At 42.4% G+C, this 26,187-nt stretch overlaps 2 protein-coding genes and 1 long non-coding RNA gene across 5 annotated transcripts in view; 1 reads left to right on the top strand and 2 right to left on the bottom strand.

Moving 5' to 3' along the window:
- Positions 1–3,329: 3,329 nt before the first annotated feature.
- LOC308478542 lies at positions 3,330–6,529 on the bottom strand. The gene is made up of 2 exons (XR_013987127.1): positions 5,898–6,529; positions 3,330–4,877 (listed from the first exon to the last, which is right to left on the bottom strand). It is a non-coding gene; the product is annotated as an uncharacterized lncRNA (long non-coding RNA).
- Positions 6,530–6,756: 227 nt separating this feature from the next.
- On the top strand, positions 6,757–24,608 carry TTC14 (tetratricopeptide repeat domain 14; the record flags this gene model as incomplete). Of its 3 annotated transcripts, XM_081007931.1 has the most annotated exons (12): positions 6,757–6,902; positions 10,766–10,890; positions 11,987–12,186; positions 13,209–13,293; positions 13,416–13,545; positions 14,481–14,633; positions 18,148–18,219; positions 18,824–18,943; positions 19,046–19,168; positions 19,922–20,039; positions 21,585–21,694; positions 23,313–24,608. In XM_081007931.1, 12 exons carry the CDS (start codon positions 6,757–6,759, stop codon positions 24,214–24,216), a joined length of 2,286 nt encoding a protein of 761 aa, XP_080864057.1. In that variant the 3' UTR covers positions 24,217–24,608. The 3 variants fall into 3 exon arrangements, with proteins under 3 accessions (XP_080864057.1, XP_080864058.1, XP_080864059.1); XM_081007932.1 differs by lacking the exon at positions 23,313–24,608 and having other exon boundaries at positions 21,585–22,317; XM_081007933.1 differs by lacking the exon at positions 23,313–24,608 and having other exon boundaries at positions 19,922–22,317.
- Positions 24,609–24,763: 155 nt separating this feature from the next.
- Positions 24,764–26,187, bottom strand: part of CCDC39 (coiled-coil domain 39 molecular ruler complex subunit) — a 30,861-nt gene continuing 29,437 nt past the window's right edge. The window contains exon 20 of the mRNA XM_081007871.1: positions 24,764–25,284. Within this exon, the coding sequence (XP_080863997.1) occupies positions 25,146–25,284 (139 nt within the window). The 3' untranslated portion in view covers positions 24,764–25,145. The remainder of the gene's footprint in view (positions 25,285–26,187) is intronic.

Genomic DNA, 26,187 nt, shown 5'->3' with positions numbered 1-26,187 from the left:
TCCATAATGGTTTCCCTTTCTCCCGCTGAAACTGCCTGCAGAATTAAGTGGCTGCAAACTCCTGTCTCAAGGAAATACGGATCAAGGATTCTAGGAAAGAAGGTATGTTTCTCCGCCCAATGGATTGTCCTTTCCTTGCCTCCACTGTGCATTCTTTAGGAGTTAACTGTGTTGAGGGGAGGATGCAATCATATTTAGCTTTTCAAAGAATAAGATTGCTGTGTCATTCTGTTGATGCCTCTATTTTCCCTTGCTCTAAGTAGCAGCATGTGTTCTGGAGCAGCTGCTAAACAGGAAACATGACAGTCAAGCCTAGCAGCTGTACTCTCTCCCCCACGACTTCTGGAATAGGAGAGTTATAGCAGATGTCAGGCCGCAACAGGAAATCAACTGATGCCAGGGAAGTGTGCTTGCAGCAAAGTTTCCCTTGCTTCGTTAAAATTGCCCCTGCTTAAAGGTTTTGAAGAAAAGCAATGGCATACCTAGACAGCATCTTAAAAAGCAGAGACATCACCTTGCCAACAAAGGTCCGTATAGTAAAAGCTATGGTTTTCCCAGTAGTGATGTATGGAAGTGAGAGCTGGACCATCAAGAAGGCTGATCGCCGAAGAATTGATGCTTTTGAATTATGGTGCTGGAGGAGACTCTTGAGAGTCCCATGGACTGCAAGAAGATCAAACGCATCCATTCTTAAGGAAATTAGCCCTGAGTGCTCACTGGAAGGACAGATCGTGAAGCTGAGGCTCCAATACTTTGGCCACCTTATGAGAAGAGAAGACTCCCTGGAAAAGACCCTGATGTTGGGAAAGATGGAGGGCACAGGGAGAAGGTGACGACAGAGGACGAGATGGTTGGACAGTGTTCTCGAAGCTACCAGCATGAGTTTGACCAAACTGCGGGAGGCAGTGGAAGACAGGAGTGCCTGGCGTGCTCTGGTCCATGGGGTCACAAAGAGTCGGACACGACTAAACGACTTAACAACAACAAAAGGTTTTGATGGTTTTGTTTTGTGTTTGTTTTTTGCTTTATCTAAAACACCTTTTCTTTCTGCTTGCGTTGCAGATCTCTCTGAAACCTTAGCTTTGATATGTGTCTTTTCCAAGCAGTGCTCCGGCTACCATGGCCAATGGTTAGGGATGGCGGAAGTTGTAGTCTAGCAAAATCTGGCAGACCACAGGTTCCCCATTCCTGGTGTAGACAACAATGAATGAGGCAGACCAGCAATCTCACTCAGTATAAAGCAGGTTCCTATACTGATGCAATAAAACTGCAATAAAACTCAGTTCCGCCTCCTCTCAGGTGGGCATCATTGCCATTATAAGAGAATAAGGTAGCATTCATGGTGAGTTCTGGAGCCTCTTTTTCTAGAAAAATAGCACTGGGTACAACCACATTTGGAATACTGACTACAGTTCTGGTCACCTAACCGCAAAAGGGATATAGTAGAGTTGGAAGAAGGTTCAGAAAAGGGCAACCAAAATGAACCCATTTGAAGAAAGGTTGCAGCATGTGGGATTTTTTAGTTTAGAGAAAAGGTAAGAGGCAACATCATTAGGGTTGCCATATTTCAAAAAGTTGAAACGAGCTCTTTTTTTTTTAAAGAAGACCTCAACAAACACCAAAAGGTTTCCCGCAGGTCTGATCCAGCAGGTAATTTTGGTTTACAAAGTTTTTAAACATCCATTATTGATTGCAGCACTAATAGAGAACCATCCAGTGCCATGTGGATGCAACTTGACCCACTGAATTTAATTAGAACTGAACCTATCCATGACTTGATGATGATTATAATGGTACCAATAATATATCTAATAATAGCAATGTTCAATTATTTTACATACATTTGAACTTTAGTATCACAGTCCGTAATTTTGGCAGTTCATTTCTCCCTTACCTCATCGCTTACTTTTTAATATACTACACACTTGTGTTTATGTTTCTGGCATCCTAGCATAGCACTTTGTGCATGTTATGCTATAAAATTGTTAACTTTTAAGCACTGGCAGAGGAAGAGTTGTGCAGGGGGAGTGCACCGCCCCCGGCAGCGCGATCCCGGCGGGGTGCCATCGTGGCTGCCCCCCTGCCCACGCTGGGCACCATGCCCCCAAGACGTGCACCATGTCCCTACGGGCAGCGCACCACACCCCCAGGACACACGCCAACCCTGTCCTTGCCTGCTCTCCGCCCGCCGGTGCCGGAGCATGAAGCTCCGCCACTGCTTTTAAGGCTGTTTTTGCAGCAACATGAATTATTACCAGTCTGGAATTTGAAATATCAGTTAATTTGTGCCTCCTTCATTTCCTCCACAACTTAAATACTGCCTCTTGTTGATAGTTATTCAGACTAATCGTGTTCTCTAGATATATTTTTTTTTTGCTTTTGGATAATTTAAACCACAATACCATTTAAAGCAAACAAGAATGGGGGCTGCTAATGACTTTGGGGCAAGATAGGAGCTTCTGCTTCATTAAATGTTCAATGGGCACTTGGATTTAATTGCTCTTTAGAGGCTACTGGTTATGCATGCTGTGAAAGTGGGGGTGTGAGTTAAACCAACACAGAGGCAGGGAGAAAAAATGCTAATTGCTCAAGGGTGAATGAACCCATAAGCTACTTGGGGCTCTGAAATACTTAAAAACCTCTGCAGAAGGTTGCAGAGGCATCCTCAAGTGAATTAAAACCAGGACGGGCAAGGCATACTCAAAGGGACAAGTCCCACTGTGTTCAATGGAGCTCACGTTCAGAAAAAGAGCCCTGTAGATCAGAGCAATGGTTCATTAATCCAGCATCCTATTTCCCACAGTGGCCAACCAGATGTCTCTGAAAGTTCACGAGCAGGAAACAAGGGCAATCGCCCTTTACTGAGAACTTGAGTGATGCAGTGATTAAATGTTGAATCAGGGCTGGGGAGACCCAGGTTCCAACCCTGCTCAACCATGAAGCATACCAAGTGACCTTGACCCCAATCACTATCTCTCACTATCTCTACATTAGAGTTATGAGGATAATGGGGGGGGGGGGTGATGGAGGGAACCATGCATGCTACATTGAGCTCCTTGGAGGAATGGCAGGATATAAAAATTATTATTGACTGTGTATAGGATCTAAGGATCTCCAGAAGGCTATGAAGATCCGTTTCCGATGGCAATCTTTTTCAACTGGGATGTTTTGTTTTGAACTATTGATGTTATAGCAATCACTGTTTTCATTGATAAATGGAACAGCATTAACTATGAGTGGATTGTAGTAGTTTTATCTTTATCTTTGTATTGTTTGTATCCTTATAGTATTATGTAAACCATCTTGGAAGAGTTGCAGTCAGAACGGTGTCCTGTCAATATTTTTATTGATATTTATGTCTAAGTCAGCCGTGTGAAAACACGACTAGAGAAGCAGGATTGCAACAATAACATACAGATTTGGAATCCATATTACAAACATTTGGTAGAAATCTATCTATCCAGTAGCTAGAAACATATATGTACTGTATCTATCTATGAAGATACTGAACATACTTACAGACTATACATAGGTGCACACAAAAATAAGGGTATTTTTTTAAAAAAAAAAATTAAGTCAGTTGGTTAGACTCACATGATCTTGTTTCACCCTCTAGTGGAATATCTGCACATTGCAGATTTTTCAAGGACCCTGAATGTCATTGTGTTTTAGGCTTCAATCCTATTCTGAAACCAAACCTCGCAGGAAGATAAAATTTTCCATTCTGGTTGCAAAGTTTGATAAAATCCATTTAAGATCAAGCTTTATAAAATCTGGAGGCCATGTTTGCCTTTCAGAATTAGCAAGTTGGGATGTCAGATGTTGGCATTTGTTGTTTAGTCGTGTCCGACTCTTCGTGACCCCATGGACCAGAGTACGCCAGGCACTCCTGTCTTCCACTGCCTCCCAGTTTGGTCAAACTCATGCTGGTAGCTTCGAGAACACTGTCCAACCATCTCGTCCTCTGTCGTCCCCTTCTCCTTGTGCCCTCCATCTTTCCCAACATCAGGGTCTTTTCCAGGGAGTCTTCTGTTCTCATGAGGTGGCCAAAGTCTTGGAGCTTCAGCTTCAGGATCTGTCCTTCCAGTGAGCACTCGGGGCTGATTTCCTTCAGAATGGATAGGTTTGATCTTCTTGCAGTCCACAGGACTCTCAAGAGTCTCTTCCAGCACTATAATTCAAAAGCATCAATTCTTCGGCGATCAGCCTTCTTTATGATCCAGCTCTCACTTCCATATTGCCTGGTAATTTAGTAAATGTATGAAGTTTTGTAGCTTATCTGAAATTCAGTTATACCATTGTATATTTCTCATCATCTCTAGAACAGCAAAGTATTAATGTGATAGCTGGTTCTTGTGTGTGTGTTTGTGTGTGTGTATACTGTATATATTCCTAATATTTACACATCTTTAGGGCAGAGTGATTTACAAATTCATCAAACAAAATAACAATCAGGAACAGCATTCTTTAACTTCCTTATTGATGTTGAACATTTTATCCCACTCTTCACAGGAAAACAAAGAGGCGAACAACAAATGCAAATGACATTTTTCTTAAATAAAAATGCACTTTCTTAAATAAAAATGCCCTGCCAGTTATCAATGCGTTTCTTTTTTCAGTGGCTTGACTGCAAACTAAATTCAGTACTTTTTGAGATTCTTTCCAAAGCCTCCTCCAGGCAGAATAAACACAGAGCCCTGGGTGACCGGGATAGCAGGCAGCATCAGCAACAGTTGGACAGCGCCAGGCTAAATCTTCCATTTTCCTCGACATCCTGCCTCACTAGCTGAGATGGAAGTTCTGTGGGCTGGCTGAGATAGCTGGCAGGTGTGCTGCTCTTGCAGGAGACAAGCCAATCCGTTCTAATGCTTCCATGGCTGTGGATACAAGACAGTGGGTAGAATTCAAATGGGTTATTTGTGCTTACAAAAGGGGCTTCCGATCCTACAGAGGCTTCCACTAATAGGAGACATGTGGAAGTGTTTTTTCCTGGACCGTCGTCCTGCTTCTCAAAAATCGTTGTGATATCTATCAGGTCGCATGCGACACTGCCGTTTCACTTGCACGACAGGCTTCCCACTTGTGCAAGGCAACGTCCCCAACCTCTCTCCTTCGGCCCCCACCAGCAAGGACCCTCTGGGGCAGATTCAAAGAAGAGGAATTCCCCTTGTGCAAATAGGATGCTGCTCACAGAGCTTTGGATGAACCCATTATCTCATTATCAGCTCTCTGATTATTATTATTTTTGCCTACATTATGCATTTATTTATTTATTTAGTAAATTTACAAACCATTTGCTTGAAAAAAAATTATTTAGGTGGTGTCGAAGTCTAATTATACATTTCCTGGCATCCACCTGTCTCAGGAGGCAATGGAAGAATTTGCGTTTTGGGGATGAGATCAAACTGTTGGTACAGCACACAAACCATTATTATAATAATTTATATACTGTACCGCCCTATACCCGGAGGTCTCAGAGCAGTTCACAGAATAAAATCAAAATATAAAACCACAAAATACATAATCAAAATAAAAACAACCCAGTAAATCCCCAACCCAAAAAAATACATTTTAAAAGGACATAGGATCCTCAAATCATTTAAAGTAAGACAATTAACAAACCTGGACAAGAGCCACTAGTTGGAAAAAAACCATGATCTCAGAAATGTTTGCAGCAATATTTAAATGTTATCAGCAATATATACAAAAACCCCTACTTAAAAAAACAAAACAGATAAAATGTATTATTATTATTATTAATCGCCTATATGTGAACATCTCAAGGTGATGTACAATAAAAAATAGCAAAAAAAAAGAGAAATAAACATTGAAAGCAAAACTACCAGTAATAGCATCCAAAATAGACACTCATGGCAAAGACCCATTTAGGACACAACCTTAAGGCTAGAATAGATCCACCAGGATGAGCAGTTGGGATCCAGCAGATCTCCAGCTGAGCTTGGAGATTTCTAATTTAGCATCTGCCCTGCCAAATCTTAAACTGTCTTAAGTCCTGGAAAGGAGGGCATCCCCAAATTTGTGGCTAGATAGGAAGGGGCTTTAGGCTGAAATCACCCTGAACCAATTCAGCATGGTCTGACCTGTCTCAACTGAAGCCACCAAAAAGGATGTTATGAAACGAAACTCTATTTTAAAGGCTCGTTTTCATGCTCCCGTTTAGGCCCCCTCAGCCACTCAATGGAGTTTAGATCAGGAATTTCCACCTACCCCACCCCCCAAAAAAAAATCTTATTCTATACTGGTTTCTCATCTTTAGGATTGCTCCCATGCCCAGCTGGGAAAGCCTATGGGGACCAAAAATGTCTTCGATTGTTTCTGGAAACTGTCGTATTTCATGAGTCTCTGAATGACATTAGGCTACTGCAGTAAAGAAAGAAACTTCACAAGGACAAGAAAAATTCATTTTATTATATTTAAGGCCAACTCCGTTCTCCCCTCGCGAAGCTCCAGAGAAACGCACTTCGCCTTTTACTGAGGCGCGACCACTTCGTGAGGTAAATAGGGCGAAGCAACGGCCTTTCCCGCCCTTTCCTCGCGAAGCTCCGCCTCCCCGCCCCTTCCTCGCGACCGGAGTTTAATGCTGACGAGCGGGGTTCCCCTCTGCGCCTGCGCCAAATTCGCCGCTTCAGCGCGGGGAGAAGGGCGTGAGGGAAAGTCTACGGAAAGGTTTCCCTTCCGGGTCGCGTAGATCGTTCTGCGTGAGGGGGAGGAGCAGGCGGGCCGACTGCGCGGGGGATGGAGCGGGACCTGCTCCGCCAGGCGCTCGGCTTTCACGGGCCGGCGCTGCTCCCCTTGCTCCGCACAGAGCAGCACGACAACCCCGACTTCCGAGGCCTCCTGCCGCCGGGCGGGCCTGGCCTGGAGGCGCTGCCGCCAGCCAGGTGAGCGGGCCCTGCCTTGGCTGGGGGGAGGGGGAGGGGAAAGGGGCGGGGCCTCTGGGTGGGCGCGTGTTGCGTCATCTAGTCCAACCCCCTTTCAGTGCAGGAATCCTTTTTGCCCGGCGTGGGATTCGAACCCGCGACCCTGAGAGGAAGAGTCTGGCCGCCTGAGCTCTCCCAGGGTTTGTTTTTATTTTGCAGCCCGCCTCTGAGGCTCTGTATTATCCCATGAAAGAGCGCCTCTGAACATGTGTAGGTGCTTTTATTATTATTATTATTATTATTTATTATTTATACCCCGCTCATCTGGCTGGGTTTCCCCAGCCACTCTGGACGGCTTCCAACAAAACACTAAAATACAATAACCTATTAAACATATACCATATATATATATATATATATATATACCTTAAATATATCATAGCAGGTTTTGCTTGATAAGGTTTGAAAGCAGGCTGTAGCTGTAGGAAGTTGCCCTATTCTCTTTCAAGCTTGTTGGTGCATCTAGTTCAAAATGGGTGGCTCTCGACTGGCAGCGACCAAAGGGTTTCAGATAAGATTCTTCTCCAGCCCTACCTGGGGATTTGAACTCGGGGCCTTCTGTGATCAACGCACCTGCTCCATTGCTCAGCGTCTTTCTAGAAATTTGCCACTGGAGCACCCTCCCTCTTTCCACAACATAAACATGTCCGTCTCCCCCCCCCCCCCATGTGGCATTCTGTGTTGTATGATGTAAAGCCCCAATCCTCCTCCAGCACAGCAGTTAGATGTTAGTACTTCTGTGCCATCCAGCTGTGCCCTCATATCCCAGCTTGATCACTTAAGATCATTGCAGGAATGACGCTGGTTTTATTCTGAGTTGGTGACAGTCATTTGACATTAACATGAAACAAAGCCTCTGGTGTCATTGGCCCAGTCCTGTGGAATATTGGTGTCAATAGATTCAGCCGCCTTGAGCATGGTTTTAACTATGGAAAGGTGGCATACAAGTAAAATGTTGGTGGTGGTAATGATGAGAACTTGAGCAGGGACATCTGTTTAAACTTTTAAATGTCTGCTGAAAAACTTCTATTCTGCCAAGCTTATGCAGGCAATTAAGAACACATCTTTCCATAACAGTTAACTGATGGTCTCTGGTTTTAATTTTTATGTGCTTTTATTATATACAGATACTACTGTAAGCTGCTTTGATGTTCTTATGATAAAGTGGCATAGGAATACTTTTATAAACAAATAACACACACGAGCATATATATACGTGTGTGTGTGTGTGTGTGTACATATATAGCATTGGCAGTCACCAACCAGCTATGTCAGACTCCAGAACGTACTAGGGAAGCAACGTCTTTAAATTTGATAGGAATTCTGAATAAACATACTGAGGACTGTACAGATATCAGTTTAATGGCATCAAGAAAGAAACCTATGTTTAATGATATGCTAAAGGCTGAAAGGGTAGCTGACTAAGAGCTAATGTGTTTTGAATGCAAAAGTGGCTCAAGGCAGAATTAGACAATCATGTTCCTAAACATATAATTACAAAGCATCAGCTGGAAGAGCAAAGTTGTGCACTTTACAGCAGACTTACTAGAATGAGATAGTGTGTTTTCTATCTACAGTGCTGTTATAGTAATCAAGTTGCCAAGTTCTCCTTTGGAACAGTGTTCCTTTAGGGCAGGGGTAGGGAACCTTTTGAAATTTTGAGGAAATGCAAGCCTGCTACATCTGAAAGAGCAGGAAAAATATGTTGTTGTTGTTTAGTCGTTGTCGTGTCCGACTCTTCGTGACCCCATGGACCAAAGCACGCCAGGCACTCCTGTCTTCCACTGCCTCCCGCAGTTTGGTCAGACTCATGTTGGTAGCTTCGAGAACAGTGTCCAACCATCTCGTCCTCTGCCATCCCCTTCTCCTTGTGCCCTCCATCTTTCCCAACATCAGGGTCTTTTCCAGGGAATCGTCTTCTCATGAGGTGGCCAAAGTATTGGAGCCTCAGCTTCAGGATCTGTCCTTCCAGTGAGCACTCAGGGCTGATTTCCTTCAGAATGGAGAGGTTTGATCTTCTTGCAATCCATGGGACTCTCAAGAGTCTCCTCCAGCACTATAATTCAAAAGCATCAATTCTTCGGCGATCAGCCTTCTTTATGGTCCAGCTCTCACTTCCATACATCACTACTAGGAAAACCATGGCTTAAACTATACGGATATTTGTTGGCAAGGTGATGGCTCTGCTTTTTAAGATGCTGTCTAGGTTTGCTATCACCTTTCTCCCAAGGAGCAGGCGTCTTTTAATTTCGTGACTGCTGTCACCATCTGCAGTGATCATGGAGCCCAAGAAAGTAAAATCTCTCACTGCCTCCATTTCTTTCCCTTCTATTTTCCAGGAGGTGATGGGACCAGTGGCTATGATCTTCGTTTTTTTGATGTTGAGCTTCAGACCATATTTTGCGCTCTCCTCTTTCACCCTCATTAAAGGAAAAATATATAGGACCACAAAAGAGTGTGGATCTGCCCCTGTCTGACTTTCCAAACCTGCACGTTTTGAAGGGTGCATGCTGCATGTAGGAAAGGCTGAGTCAGTGCAGACAGGAATTGAGCAGTAAAAGCAGAGAGTTTGATTTGGTTTATTACATTTCTATGCGGCTTTTCATCCAAATGAATCCCAAAGCAGCTTATAAGCAGTAAATAATAACAACATGATAGAACATAACAAATATAGTAAGTGACCGATTTGCGTAGGGGTTGCATGCCTTGGCACTGCACGCTTACGTGAAATCGTGTATAATCAGAACACCCATTGCAAAAGCCTACAAACATGCCATTCCTTCCCCACCCCCTTTTGTGACCTTTTCGGGTCACTTCTGGGTTCAGCGTGATGTGCTTTGCGTTTGCACCCATATCAGACGCACCTCAAAGTCACTGCCTGTATAGCATAAATCATACAGAACAATTAACAAATCTTCAGTGAAACAATTACAATCTATAAAACACTGTTACCAAAACAGCAACTAAAAAATAAGTTAAACATCACAGTTAAAGCAAAAGTCACATGCTTAACAAATCAATACAGCATTTATAATCTGTAAAACAATATTGACAACATTAACAAAATAGCAGCCATAAAATAAACTAAGCACTGTTGTTCATACACACTCCCTCCACACACCCACGACTCATAATCTTTTACTCTATTCAGCTCATTAAAATACACATAATGCCTGTGGCAGCAACTCCCTTCTGAAGGTTCCTCGGCCTGGAGGTGGGGCAGCACAAGTGAAACCCGCCACCCCCACTGTCCAAAACAGGGTCTCTCTCCCCTCAGTTCTTTCTCTGCAAATGGCTCCCTCATGAAGGCTGCTGGGGCTGGAGAGTGGCTTTTTGAGGGAACTTTTTTTCAGGTCTTTGTAAAGAAGGGACGCGGGTGGCGCTGTGGTCTAAACCACAGAGCCTAGGGCTTGCCGATTGGAAGGTCAGCGGTTCGAATCCCCACAACGGAGTGAGCTCCCGTTGTTCGGTCCCAGCTCCTGCCCACCTAGCAGTTCAAAAGCATGTCAAAGTACAAGTAGATAAATAGGTACTGCTCCAGTGGGAAGGTAAATGGCGTTTCTGTGCGCTGCTCTGGTTCGCCAGAAGCGGCTTAGTCATGCTGGCCACATGACCCGGAAGCTGTCTGCGGACAAACACCGGCTCCCTCGGCCTGTAGAGCGAGATGAGCGCCACAACCCCAGAGTCGTCCGCGACTGGACCTAACGGTCAGAGGTACCTTTATCGATGTAAAGAGACCTTTCTGTGGGTAGCATGGGAGGTGTCACCCCAGGTTGGTGGGCCCTGATTTAGGAGGTGCTAATCTCTTTTCTTTGCTGTTTCAGGAAAGAGAGAGGACTTGAAAATATTGAGATACAGCATTTCATTGCAAAAAAAGCTGATCTCCTTTTTTCTCATGCTTGGAAAACAAATGTGCCAACAGCAACAGAAGCAAATGAAGAGAATGAAGGTAAGATTTCTACTAAGACAAGGCAAAAGTTGTAAGTCATATTGTGATTAGTGGTACGTGCTGAAAAGTGCATCTCCTTAATGTTTTTATCTTTCTTCTCTCACCCCATGGTCTACAAAAATTGAGGAAAACCTTCATATGAAATATTTTGCTCTTTTAAGTATTAGAAGTGAAATATTTATTAAAGCAGTTTTTGAAAACGGTACTGTTATAATTCGTTCACATTACTTCTTGATTTAGACTTCAAGCATTGTTAGTATTCCAGTCAACAGTAATATGCTAAGCAACATTTTTCAGATGTAGTTGGAATAGTATTTGCAAATGTGGTAGAGTACAGAGTAGCTTTATAGTGCCAAAGCCTTTGCACAACACATCATTTGATGTCTGTTGCTTCTCACTTGCCTAGGATTCCTATATCAAGTAAAACAAATCAATAAATGTTTAAATATATGCATATATCATCAAGAAACATACTAACAGGTGGACTTGGTTTTCAGGGTGTGTAGATCTTCAATTTTCTGAAGTTTGTGAAGCTTGAAAGTGGATGTTTTGAATTAAAAACTACAGATCCTTTTCAGACACCAATTTTCATTGGGGAAATAGTTTTATTAGTATTTTCTCCATTATTCTGTGCTCTGTCCCATTATATAATAAATGTGATTTTAATATATGCACCAGAGCTGGGATCTCTTCTCTTTGGGGTCAGGCCCCAGCTCTGGTGCAAGTAGACAAGTTCTTTAAATACTAATTTGGGCCAGGGGAGGAGTGTGCTAAGTGGCCTGTGCGTCAAAATTGTGAATAGCTGTAAGAAGCTGTGGCTACAATCCTAACCCCAATTGCCTGGGAGTGAGCCCCTCTGAATTCATTAGAACTTCCTTCTAAGTAGGCATGTTTAGGATTGTTCTGTAAGAGTGAAATGTTAAACCCACTTACCTGTGAGTTTTAGTCCCGTTGAAGTAGGCATATGAAAGGTTACACTGTAAGGTGGCAGTTTTTGATTTAAAATGTTTTATGTGATACAGTGGATAATATCATATTTTAAAAACTGTTTGTATAATATTTTATTTCAACATGACTCTTTTTATCTCAATTGAAGATTATTATGCTACTATGCCACCTTTGGAGCAGTTCATGGATGTTCCCAGTGCAGAGAGGAGAGAGCTGTTTTTCCGTGATATTGAGCGTGGGGACATAGTGATTGGAAGGATTAGTTCCATTCGTGAATTTGGTTTTTTCATGGTGCTGTTCTGCCTTCGAAGTGGCGTCACTCGAGAGATAGCAGATCTAGAGATCACTGTAAGTCTGATGATAACTATTCACATGTGAATTCTTGCGCTGAAGACACCTTCTGATGGATCATTTTGTTTTGTGTTAGCTTTTTGTACAACAAATTGGGAGCTGCTTGCTCAGGAAAAGTAAATGTGTTCTGTGGGACAGTCAGTAGTTTAAAGCTTTTACTGTAGTGTGGCCTTGAAAAGTGGTGAGCTAGAAGATGTTTCGCTACCTCAGCAAAACATTTCTCATTCTTTTTCTGTTTAAAGGTTATTTTGAGGACATAAAAGCCTTCAAGTGAACTCTGTTGCAGTTTTGATAGCATTTGTGTGGCTCTTTAAAAAGGGAGACATCTCAAAACGACATTCTTGCAAACATTTATGTATTTTGCTTTGCGGTAGCTGAGTAGAATTTGTTTTCAAATGAATTCTGCTTCCTTTTTCTGTGCTCAAGGGTGTTATGCAAAAATGTAAGTTGTATGTATCTTACTGGAAAATGTGCAAGAAGCATTTATGCTTGGAGAAGCGCCTCTTCGTCTGGAGGAGAGGCCAAAGATTTTCATGAGACCCTGTAAACATAAAAAGAAGGATCTGCAGGTGATTTCATGTTCACTGCCTTACTATAAGGCTCTCTGTCAGAACACGTTCTCATCTTACTGGGAGCTTCTCAGCTTTACAGCAATTCCTAACCTACGTGGGACACTGGGAGAATTACAGGGCTGGACCAGCAACTGCCGTGCTGGTGAACACTGCAAAAATAGGAAGAAAACACAAATCCACCTCTCTTACCATATTTTCCCTTGCGCATATTGTTCCCTCCCCTTGTGATTTGGAGCTAAAATGTCAGCAGGACTGAATCTTCAGTGTTGCCATTACAGCAAGTTCAGACCAACATGGCTTCTCCTAAGTGAACCCCTCCCTGCAATGAATTTAGCTGGCCTGAGAATTCATTTATACAAGTTATATGTGTGCCCCTTGCCCCAGCAAGAACATTTACTGGTCTGGTAAAGGATGCTAACATTTTTGGTCATTTGGTTTCTATTTCAGGCTCTTTGTCCATTGAGGGATGTGCCTTCCCAGAGCAGCCATGGTGACCCTTTATCATACTATCAAACAGGTGACCTTATCCAAGGCAAGTTAATTTGACTTAGACTCTGACTGCCTCACAACTAGATTCCCCCTTCATATTTATTTTCAGGAAATGTTGACAGGATATTCTGCTGCTTAAATCAAGCCTTTTTTGTGTTTTAATAGCTGCAATCAAGGATATTGATCGCTACCATGAAAAGCTCACAGTATCACTGCACAGCTCTGCTCTATCACCCAGTCTAGCAAGTACCAAATTAGGAGTAATCAGCTCAGAAGATCTGCCTCTGCACTACAGGTATGAAACAGTAATATACTGCATCTGCTTTCTTTAGTGGCTCAATAAACTCTTTGGCACATACTGGGCTTTCCTGAATAGAATAAAATATTTGGCCACATTTGAACATAATGCTCAACCATAGTTTCACACTATGTAAGTCATCCTAGTCTTCTGGGCTTGCACACTTCGTCCCTTTCCCTCTGCTCCTCCTGTGAGTCTAGAGGGAGGATTTCTGAAGCTTTCATTTCCTTTTAGTTAATGACACTTTGCCCTTTTGTCTAAACTAGGAACTATAGCCGTCACTATCATTAATTTAAACAAGCCAACTTCGTAACCAGTGGCTTGAAGCTGGCCTGTGTAACTGACCATTATTACCAGTCAGACAACAGGAACCCATGCTTATCTAAAAGCAAAAGTTTCTAAGGTTTTCCTTGACCTTGCAATAGGAGTTGGGGATGGGGTACACACAATTTCAGAAGCAGCTGGCGAAATATTTAATGTGGCACATTCTCATTCTTCATGCAGTGACTTCTTAGATACATGCAGTGTGTTTCTAGCCCATTAATGAGTTCTACATTCACTTCATTGTGAAGAGGAGAAACATTTTGCATTCAGTCTCTAAATGCTAGATTGAGGCAGGCTGCCCTATCCAGTCAATGGAGACAGAGAAGTTGTGTTTGTTCCTCTCAGAAAACAAATGGAGGCACAGACCGGGAAGTGCTACCGACATTTTATGACTAGCAAGTCCTCACAAAGTAACTATTTTGTGGTTGTGCCAGTAGCCCTTGAGGAGGTGGGTGAGTTGGGCATATTCCATTGGCAACCTTTCCATGTATCTTTAGGCTTGTTGCTCATAAGTTCTATGTTAGAAATAGAATGGGAAAGATGTCCCTGTCAAGGTGGAACCAAAGACAGAATGCTCATAATTGCTACCTCTCTTTTTCTTTCCCCAGGAAAAGTGTTGAAATAGCCAGCAGTTTGGAAACATATGATAAAGTTTTACATCATTCCTTGGGCTTTGCCAATCCAGCTGTAGTTGAGTTTCTGGTAGGAAAACTAGGATTGAATGAATCCAGCCCACCATCCTTAATGAGAGGACTACAAAGGTATATAAGGCACCTCTTCACAGAAAGTGTTGCAGTTCTTTTAAACCTTGGGCAGCTTCCAGGTTTACTTTATTTTGAGATTGCTCACTAAAGTGAAACTTCCATTACTTTTTAAAAAAAACAAAAAGAGAGTGCAGGAAAAGCTCTTTTTCCATTTGCAACTAAATTATTATTAAACTTCCTCAACAAACAAAGCAAATAGTTTATATTGGGCAACAGGTTAACGTTCTGATCCACAACCAGATTTAAACTAATGCAGCCACCTAGTGTGGGTTAATAATAATAATAATAATAAATTTTATTTATATCCCGCCCTCCCCAGCCGAAGCCGGGCTCAGGGCGGCTAACAACAATAAAACAGTATAAAAGTACAGCATAAACAACACTCTAAAATCATTCATTATAAAATTAATTAATTCAAGGCACTGGCAACCATTGGGCCAGAGCTCCGCGAAGATTGCCGAGGGAGGGAGTCAGGCTGTGCCCTGGCCAAAGGCCTGGTGGAACAGCTCTGTCTTGCAGGCCCTGCGGAAAGATGTCAAGTCCCGCAGGGCCCTGGTCTCTTGTGACAGAGTGTTCCACCAGATCGGAGCCACAGCCGAAAAAGCCCTGGCTCTAGTTGAGGCCAGCCTAACTTCTCTGTGGCCTGGGACCTTCAAGATGTTTTTATTTGAAGACCATAAGTTTCTCTGTGGGGCATACCAGGAGAGGCGGTCCCGTAGGTACGAGGGTCCTAGGCCGTATAGGGCTTTAAAGGTTAAAACCAGCACCTTAAACCTGATCCTGTACTCCACCGGGAGCCAGTGCAACTGGTATAGCTCCGGGTGAATGTGATCTCGCAGCGAAGACCTCGTAAGGAGTCTCGCTGCAGCATTCTGCACCCGCTGGAGTTTCTGGGTCAGTCTCAAGGGCAGCCCCACGTAGAGCGAGTTACAATAATCCAGTCTGGAGGTGACTGTCGCGTGGATCACAGTGGCTAGGTCAGGGCGAGAGAGGTAAAGGAGCCAACTGCTTAGCTTGGCGGAGATGGAAAAATGCCGCCTTTGTTATAGCTGCAATCTGCGCCTCCATGGAAAGGGAGGTGTTGAAGATTACACCCAAACTCTTAACGGACGGTGCTGGCACTAATTGCGCCCCTGCAAGAGATGGGAGTTGCCCCCTCCAATCCCATATCGCCCCGTCCCAGCCAAAGGACCTCTGTCTTCGAAGGATTTAGCTTCAACCGGCTCCCACGTAACCATCCAGCCACAGCTTCCAAACATCTGGTCAGTGTGTCTGGGGCCGAGTCAGGATGGCCATCCATCAACAGATAGAGTTGGGTGTCATCGGCATACTGATGGCAACCCAGCCCAAAACTCCGAACAAGCTGGGCAAGGGGGCGCATAAACATGTTGAAAAGCATCGGGGAGAGTATCGCACCCTGAGGTACTCCACACACCAAGGAGTGGCGCGATGACAATTCCCCCCCAAGCGCCACCCTCTGTCCCCGACCAGAGAGAAACGAGCGCAGCCATTGAAGGACTGTACCCTGGATCCCCACGTCGGCAAGGCGGTGGTCCAGAAGTTCGTGATCGACCATGTCGAAAGCTGCTGACAGATCTAGAAGAATCAGCAGCCCTGACCCGCCTCGATCCAGCTGTCTACGAAGATCATCTGTTAGGGCAACCAGAGCCGTCTCGGTCCCATGACCAGTGCGGAAGCTGGACTGGAATGGATCCAGAGCCGATGTTTCATCCAGAAACCCACCAAGCTGTTCAGCAACCGCTCTCTCAATCACCTTACCCAGGAACGGAAGATTCGAAACCGGGCGGTAATTGGATAGATCTAAAGGATCTAATGATGTTTTCTTTAAGAGCGGGCGCACCACTGCCTCCTTCAGTTCCCCTGGGAATGTCCCCGTGCCAAGGGACAAATTGATGATATCCCCCAGGAGGGCCCGCACCTCGTCTGGACACGCTCTAATCAGCCAAGACGGGCACGGTTAGTGACTAAAGGACTTGGGAGACCAGAGTTTAAATTCCCCCTCAGCCATAAAGCCTAACCTACCTCACAGGGTTATTGTGGGAATTAAATGAAGAGGTGGAAAACCATGTACATCACCTCCCCCCACTACACATCATCATCATCATCATTATACCGTGCCCATCTGGCTAGTTTCGCCAGCCACCCTGGGCAGCTTACAGCATAAAATTAAAATAAAATTTTTATTTTCCAAAATAACAATACTGTAATAAGAATTGGGTACAAATCTAGTTACGTAATACTATATCCACTTAAAATTACGTTAATTGTGTAGTATCATCTCAAACATACTCTTAATACATTAATGGTTAATATAGCCTCTCCATGGACAAATCTGGGTAGTCGGTGGGATGCCCTTACATACAAAAAGAAAGGAGACAAAAGTTTCAATAAATGTATCTCTTGGCAGTACCTTTTGCTACCTTTCTGTGCCTGAGTAGTTGCTCTGAGATAGCCATCTCCCATATGTTGCTGAACCTTAGATTTCCAAAAGCGTGCGGCTGTCAATAAAAAGAACCCTAAATCTTTGTGTCAGATAGTGAGGTCTTAATCCATTTTTAGTGAAAGCCGAGCTAAAGCCAGATTTGGAAATAATCTTAGAAATAATATCAGAAACTGTGGTCCAGAACATGTGAGCAATTTTGCGTTCCCACAAAACATGGAAATAGGATCCAAAATTACCACAGCCCCTCCAGCAGAGAGAGGATAAGGATTTATTGATTTTTGCTGAGTGAATCAAAGTCAAATGCCACCTGAGGACGACCTTCAGAGAAACTTATTGAAGGCAAGATAAAGAGGTTTTTAGGGGCAAGGTCCTCCTTTGCCTATTTTGGCCTCACATACTAAACGTTAACATTTTTGCATTTCCCATATAATATTCCACAAGCATACACTAAATCAGTGAAGCAGTGAGACTTGGTACATATCAATTAAAATACCATCAGTCCTTGTGCTTTTCATTCTAAATGTTTTGCGGACAAACAAGACTGCAGCAGCTGGAGCCAGTTAGGGTAAAGGTTTTTTAGATTTTCCTTTAGCCCTCCTTTAGTGATCAGTTTACTTTTGAGCAGTAGGTCCCATATCCTGTAAAGACCTCTGTTTCACCTACCACACTTTATATTTCTGATACTTACCTTTCTGCCTAAAGGCAGGGTGCTCTAAAGAAGGAATTAATGGGGACAGCTCAGGGGCCAAAATTTAGCTTTGAGTCTTCCATGTAAAGATTACTGATTTTAAGAAGGGTGTTGTCGATTCAGGTTGCAAGAAAGGAAGAACCTTCTGACAGAGCTGTTGGACAGTGGGACAGATTCCCACAAGAGGTTGTGGACTCTCCTTCTTTGGAGGTTTTGTAGCAAAAGTTGGATGGCCCCTGTCATGTATGAGCTAGTTGGGATTCCTGCATTGCAGGGGGTTGGACTAGATGACCCTGGGAGGTACCCAGCTCTTACGCGTCTATGATTTAAATGTTCCTCGATTTATTTTTCCCCCCTAGTAAAAATTTCAACGAAGAAGACTTTGCCATTGCTTTGAGGAAAAAACAATCAGCCTCCTGGGCCTTAAAATGGTATGCACTTCTTCATATTGATAGGCAAATGTTTTATGTAGGATTGGAAAGAACTATCATTTTCCTCCCAGGATCGTGATATTTGCTTGAAATGGACATTAGCTATTTGTCAAGTTCCTCTGGTTGATGATTGGGAACCATGCTGAGGTGCTTGTAAAGTGAGAACGTAGATAATTTAAGTGTGATGATACTTAACTAGCTTTCCCATTTAGCCATATTTCTGGATCATGTACTTCTGGCTCACAAGACTGGAGTGAGCTTTCCTATCATTGCATGTGCTGTTTGTCTACATGTGGATAAAAGTGCTAAATGTTACTTTGTTCCCCATGGAGGATCAATGGGAGATAAGGTTAGTCCCCAAAGAATTCTGTCCTTATCTTCATGTAACTTGAGGAAACTCCACTGCATTTTAAAACTGCTTTTTAAGGAATTTGGAGAAAATCTGCAATGATAATGAGTGCATTAGGCAGATTTAGGAGCTAAAGAAAATTAGGAATGTCACTAGCCTTCACAGCTTATCAAGTTTGAACTACTGCAGCAAATTACCCAATTATTGATTTGCATATAGAAACCATAATATTCATAATGCCTTTTTTTTTTTTAGTGTCAAGATTGGTGTGGATTATTTCAAAGAAGGCCGCCATGTGGATGCTATGAATGAATACAACAAGGCGCTGGAAATAGATGTGCAAAATGTTGAAGCCTTAGTAGCCCGTGGAGCTCTGTAAGTGTCTGTTTGATTTGTAGCTGGAATGCAGAATTTTAAATAATTTTATGAGCAAATTTAAAATATTTGTACTTAACAAGGTTTTTCCCCCCCTTCTAGGTATGCAACAAAAGGAAGCTTAAATAAAGCAATTGATGATTTTCAGGTTGCTCTAGAAAACTGTCCAACACACAGAAATGCCAGGAAATACCTTTGCCAAACGCTTGTTGAACGGGGAGGACAGTAAGTGTTGCCTTGTGACTGGGCCAAACATATAAGCGTCTTTCATTTCCCCCCGCAGTACTGTACTTACAGGATCCTTAGCCAAAGCTGTCATGCTCAGGGAAGTCAGTGCTTTTTCCGACTCTCACACACATTCATTACTATCTCAAAGACAAAGGAGAGGTGGGAAAAGTTGTCTGTGTCAACAAAACTTGCTATTTTAGAGGGCTGGGATTGAGGCACAGGCTCCTTTTGCTAATGTCACTATGTGGTTTGCCAGGAAAACCCAGCTCCAATCATACCCATCCCACCATACCTTGGCATCTACTTTTTTCGTTGCTGTCCTTCCTACTCTATGGTTGTGGGCATCTGCTGCATCTTGCATCCTAACCTTTGTTTTAAATATAACTTCTTTTTATCATGCAAAATGCTGGATTCAATTAGCAGAACTGTCATTTCACTGCCATCTCTTCCTAAGGATTTCTGAACTAAACCATACCTAGGAGATGCTTGATTTTTTTAGTGCAGTAACATGTCGCACAATCACCTCTGCTATGAAATTTGTTATGCCTCGCTGTGCTCAGGTTCAATCCAATGTCATTTGCATGGCGGGAGGTACATGGGAACGTGTTCCCACATTGTTATAATGCTGGTGGATTGATCGCAAAGGATGTCAGCGTTTCTTAAGCATAAAGTGATCTCACTCTAAAAATGTAGCTGAGGCTAATTGTGGTAGTTAGAATATTTTACATGTTGTATAAAATCATCTGCCAGGTTAGAAGAGGAAGATAAGCTGTTGAATGCTGAGAGTTACTACAAGAAGGCTTTAAACATAGATGAGACCTTTCAAGAAGCCGAGGATGCCTTGTTGAAACTTCGTAAGCAGATGCAGGTGATTCTTTACTTTCTCTTAGTTGACTGAGGTAAATGCATCAAGAGGCATGCATTATTTTTTGTTTTGCAAGTTTCCATGGGTCATTTATTGGGAGCATGGTTGCAGCCATCAAACTGGATGTGTGTGGAGTTTTTGAACTGCTGATACATCAGGGATGGGGGATGATTTGAGAGAAGAGGTAAAATATGGCACTGAAGCTAGATTCAAGATGCCTCAATCAGATTAGTTCTGCCAACAGGACCTACCTAATCTGAAATTCATAGTTACTCGGAAATATGCGTTGTTGGAATTGATTAAGCTTGTTTCTGAAGCACGTGTATGCTTGGGATCAGATTGCAAGGTTGGCACAGGGAGGCTTACAAGAACTTGATTCCAGCGGAACCAAAATAAATCCTGCAAAAGAAAAAATTGCCTTTTCTTTTGGCACTGGTTCCAATAACTTGGGATATTGATCCAGCAACTAGATTCAGCTTTCCTGCTCTGCCATGAGCTTGCTGATTACCTACAACTGAATATAATTTTCAAAGATCCTTAACCTACAGGGTTAGTTAGCATGCCCTCAAAGTTTGGTAATAAAAGTTTTCCAGATGAGATTTATTTATAGCGTGCATGTTTGAAACACATTGAGGGTCACTTTGTACGTGCCAGTATTGGGCTTTTCCCCACTACATGCTGCCTCTCCTCCGTCATGCAGAGAAGAATACATGCAAAGCGGGATGCCATGTCTATTTTTACCGAGACATTTCCACATAACATGCCAGCAAAAAGCAGCCTGTAAATGGAAGCTTGGTAAAAATAGACTCTGTGTCCCCCTTCGTATATGCACCTCTCTCCCCTTGGTGGGGAGCATCAGACAGTGAGGGGGGAAATCTAGACAAGCACATGCAAAGTTGACTTGAGTTACTGCTGAGACTTAACAGTTGCCCTCCTGTAATACTGATGATATGTTTTTCTTCAATGCATTTTCCTCTGAACTGGAACTGTTGCTGCTGTGTCTGACCTCTGGTGCTGCTCATCAACAACCCATTGGAATATGATTACGTGTGTAAACCATGCATCAAACTGGGCTGTGATACGGTTGCCATATGGTTTGTATTCATACATGGCCTCTTCCAATTATGTTTTAATTTGGATCACGTTTTACCCAAAAATCCAAATAATGATTATTTCCTTGATGCCTCTGTATTTGGTTAATTCTGTATGGCCGACCACTTTGCTATTTTTTCCATTTATGCCTTCTGAATTACTAATGTCATTGTATTGGGCAATGGATGCTAATTCCCATCTTGGTCCTTTTATTATTATTCTCTTTTAATGTATGGGTTTTAAACTGCAAATATGGTCCTTAATGCCATACTTGTTCATCTCAATGCTTAACATCCCATTTGAACACAATTATTTTGCCTTGAATACCTTTCTTTTTGGATCTGATACCTTGGGGTTGGTGTAAACTGTGTGAATATTGGGTGGAATTTGGGGGGGAAACCTTGGGTCAACACTGGCTTGTTAATGGAATATTTTCAATGTTGGGATTCAAAAAAGAAATCTCTGGAAATGAGAGAGAAACAAGCTGCAAAAGAAGAGAGACAAAAAGAGAAGAAAATAGAAACAAGTGCAGAAAAACTGCGTAAGCTCTTAAAAGAAGAAAAAAGGTAACCTCCATCATATTCAACCTTCAATAGAGCCTTGTTGGTACTGTAAGTATAGTAAGGCATTCGTGGTTATTGGTGAGCTGATTTTGTGGCGTGTGTGTGTGTCTTCTTTCTAGTGAAAAAAGCTAATGAGAACCTTCACAAGAGTTATTTCTTTTTTTAAAGTCTCAGGGAATAAATGAGGAAGATTAAAGCATGAAGTTCCTTTGTAATGACAGCTGAACTCTGAGGCATAGTTTTGAATGCCCTAAGCATTATTTCATTCACATTTCATAAGAGAACAGAATGGGTTGCTCTTAACCAGGTATTTAGACTGCATTGTAGGGTTACAGCAATCAGTACACTATGAACAAGCCTGGACTTACAGTGGCTTGTATGGAATGAAACTAACCATGAAATCTGGGGTCATTTGTTTCCTTCTAGTGGTATTGGGGAGCAGCGAAGTGAGTGCAAGTCATTCATGCATGGTAACCCATTATGGCTTACTGTGACATGAAAATGGACATTAAGGGATCTTAACCACAGAGGGTGGGGAAAATGTGACCTCTTGTTATATACAAAATGTCTGGTTATAAGCAAGTCTTGTACTCTTTTGCATTGATGATACAGGATAATATATATAAGGCAATGGAAAGAAAATTCCTTTGGCCCTACTCCTCTTTTTGTACCATTCACCATATGCAACCTTTTGTTTCTTGGAGCATACAGTCCTTGGGAACCTGACAGAAATTAAACAGAAGCAACCTGTGCAGTCATTACACTCATGTGAAGAAGCAAAACATACCTTTCCCAATTTCAAATCTTTAGGCACCAGTATTGAATCACTCAATTTAGTCTTTCATAGGTAAAGCTGAATAACTGCCAAAATTGTTTATACAGTACCATAATTGTATATAGTACTTTAGAATAAACATAGGTCAATACTCTTGTAAGGTTACAGTCTATATTGTGACCCAGGTGAAGAAAGCAGAAAAGAGAAGGGGAAGAGACAAAAATAGTATGAGATGAATGTGAGGAAATAGAGTTTCACATATCAGAGCTTAAAGATTAAGGGGCTGAGGCAAAACTATTGGAAAAATATTAGTTTTGAGGAAGGGGGAACATAAGGCAAGGCAAGAAAGGAAGTGTATATGGCATTTCAGTTAGGAATCTAATGAGTGTTGGTAAGCAAAATCAGACACTATCTACTGAACTTAATCCACTGTTTATTATTTTTTTAAGGGGAGGGTAAAGCAATTCCTACAGCAGCTGCATGGTCTTCAAATACTGTTTTACATTTTAGTGCAGGCATCCCCAACCTTCAGCCCTCCAGATGTTTTGGACTACAATTCCCATCATCCCTGACCACTGGTCCTGTTAGCTAGGGATCATGAGAGTTGTAGGCCAAAACATCTGGAGGGCCGCAGGTTGGTGATGCCTGTTTTAGTGTTGCTACTTGGTGGGTAATTTTGGTCATCTTGATGAGATGAGTAATAGTCAAGCTTCTGAACCTGACTACCAGGAAATTTTTAAACCATAAAATGTATATAGTTCAACAGCTAAGTAGGAAATATTTGCCAACAAAATACTGCATTTTTAATGCTAACAGCATTACCTCATGGTTAATTAAAACTTTTAGGTTGAAGAAGAAAAAGAAAAGGTCAACTTCCTCTTCCTCCTGCAGTTCTTCATCAGATGAATCTGCCTCCTCCTCTTCCTCTTCCGATAACAAAAAGCGTAAGAAAAGGAGTCGGAACAGGTCCGAGTCCTCACGCAGCTCTAAAAAGCACACATCTAGGAGTTTCTTACATCAGAGTAGGAAAGATGACTGCTACTCTCCTCCAGCCAATACCTCTGCTTCTTTCCTTAATCAAAAGCATGAAATGGAGAAACTGCTGGAGAGACAGGACAGGTTAATCTATCAAAAGACTGAGGTAAGAGAGAGAGATCACACTCTATCAAGGACTTCTGCCGCTGAAGATATTTATGGAGGTAGGTCTGAAGATTCTAGAGAGTCCTACAGCAGTTCCAAGACTCAGGCAAATAGTAACACAACTGAAAAACAGGGTAAGTTAGATAGAGTTTCTTCTGATAGGAGGGATAGTACAGGTTCGTATCGTAGAAAGTCTGATGACAGGAACAAGATGAGATATTCAGGAAAATTAGAAAAAGAATCAAAGAAGGAACATTATCAGAAGCACAGCCCAAGCCAAACAAAGTACTCCACATCTCCAACAGGGTCCGATTACTCAACAAAATCAGTTGAACACTACAACCGATATACTAGCCAATGGATAAATGAGCCTAGTAGGTACAGTGCTGACAACAGACCTGAGTTGGCGTGGATTAAAGGTGAGAGAGAACCCAAGAGCAGGGAAAGGGAAACCACAAAAGCCAAGGAGCGAGATGAAGAAGCAACACTCAATGGTAAAGGACAGTCTGGAACTGGTGCTAAGAAACAACTGCCTCAGAATTTGGTCAACATATTTAATCAGATTGCTGAATTTGAGCGAGAAAAGGGAAGTAAACAGAAAAACCAGTGATTTTTTTTTTTAAAGGTGCAAGTATAGTTCAGCTTCTAATCACTTGATGAGTCTGTACTCTTAATGGGGAAAAATGGGGGGGGGGGTATTTCTGTTCCCTCTACTTGATATTGATTTAGGGAATGGCGAATATGCAAGAGTTACATCATATCTTTTTTTTAAAAAAAATTCTTTTGCTGTTTTGGATATTCATATGTGATAGCGTGATTGGCTGAGAAACTTTACTACTATTAAGACTGCCACCTGTGCTTAATTGGCATCTAAATTGCACTTTACAGAAGGAATATTTCCAAGGCATCAATGACTGTTAACTTTGTATTGTTAATAAAAACAAAAATGTGCCATTAGTGTGTAAATAGCCTGTCTTGCCATTAAATTTTTTATAAAACTTCCTTGGTTTTCTTTAATGTCTGTGGATCATCCAGTGGCTTTTTCACTTGAATCATTTTTGGGGGTGGGCCAAGAGGGGGCCTCTTAAGCAAGAAGACTTAGGAAAACTTCCCAACGCTCTCAGAATCTTCAAGTGAAAGATGCTACTTAAGCCGAGTCATGAATAGAGGAAGTTTATTGAGACGGGTAGGGCAGGGGAGCACAGTTTGATATTGTTTTCTAAAGATTACCATTAGTTAAAGCTACAGAATCTTTAAAAAACCTGAAGAAATGTGAAACATTAAAGCCAGTCTTCTTAGGCTACTGAAATTATTAAATAACTTCATGTTCATTGAGGGTTTTTTAAAAAAAACAACTTTTATTCTATTTTCCAGTAACTCAGCTTGTTTGATATAACCCAAAGTAAACAATGTTTAAATTACTTATCCACAAAGAAACTTGTAGTTTAGCAAATTAGTATTTCTAAATAGTAGGTAAACGTTAAATCATTTATGTCTTTAAAAGCTCTGAGACATTCCCTGCAGTTATAACACTGAAAGCTAATTGGGGCTTTTGCTACGAGAGGTTCCAGAAAAGCTGCTTTGGCTAGAAGGACGTGAAAAAGTTTCTGCATTGGGACTCAAAGTCAGAGATACAACTTTAAGTTGAGCACCAGATGAAGCTGAACTCTTGGGGGACCTAGAAGACAAAAGGAAAGATGTCACACTATAAATATATCTTGAATATTGCAGAAAACAATACGATGTTGTAACATCCATATTAGCAGTGAAAAAAATCCTGTCTTTTTTTTTTTTTTTTAATGTAAAGAGAAGTCCCTGCCTTGGTCCCTCCACTGAATCTTACATGATTATCTTAAGCAGTACAGGAATATATTAATGAACCTCCCTGAGCACTTGTCCCAGCAGCAGGGGAAGAAGACAGGGTCTTCTCGGTGGTAAACTTGGCATGGCCTCACCCATAAAGTACTCTTGGTGCTGTTCCCTATCTTTGCTACGCTTCTTGGCATGTGAGGTTCTTGCCTTTGCTACTGTCTGATTCCAGTTGCGGCCAGTGAGGCAGTGCTGCTCACTTTGCTTCCTAATCCTCTGCACTGCTACTTACTACCAAGAGGGAAGGGCATGGCACTAGGGAGTGAACAGCGGCAGGGCCAATCTGACACTCCTGCCACTACACCCACACCAAGCCCCCTGCTACCTTTCTCCCTTTTCTCTTGGTAGCCAAGAACCACGCATGGCAGGTGATCAATGCTGCTCTACCGGCCTGTACTACCTGATTCCATAGTGTCTTCGGTGGATCCCTTCTCAGTACAGTGGTACCTCGGGTTAAGTACTTAATTCGTTCCGGAGGTCCGTTCGTAACCTGAAACTGTTCTTAACCTGAAGCACCACTTTAGCTAATAGGGCCTGCTGCTGCTGCCGCGCCGCCAGAGCACGATTTCTGTTCTCATCCTGAAGCAAAGTTCTTAACCTGAAGCATATGTAACCCGAGGTACCACTGTACTTGCTGTGACTGTTGTGAGACCTTGCTCCAATCAGTCAAGATCCCCACCACCACCAAAAGGCGATGACCTCAGCACATGCT

This window comes from Podarcis pityusensis (assembly GCF_964106645.2).
Source record: "Podarcis pityusensis genome assembly, chromosome: 5".
Taxonomy (NCBI): Eukaryota; Metazoa; Chordata; class Lepidosauria; order Squamata; family Lacertidae; genus Podarcis; species Podarcis pityusensis.
This window is presented reverse-complemented; position numbering and strand designations above follow the sequence as displayed.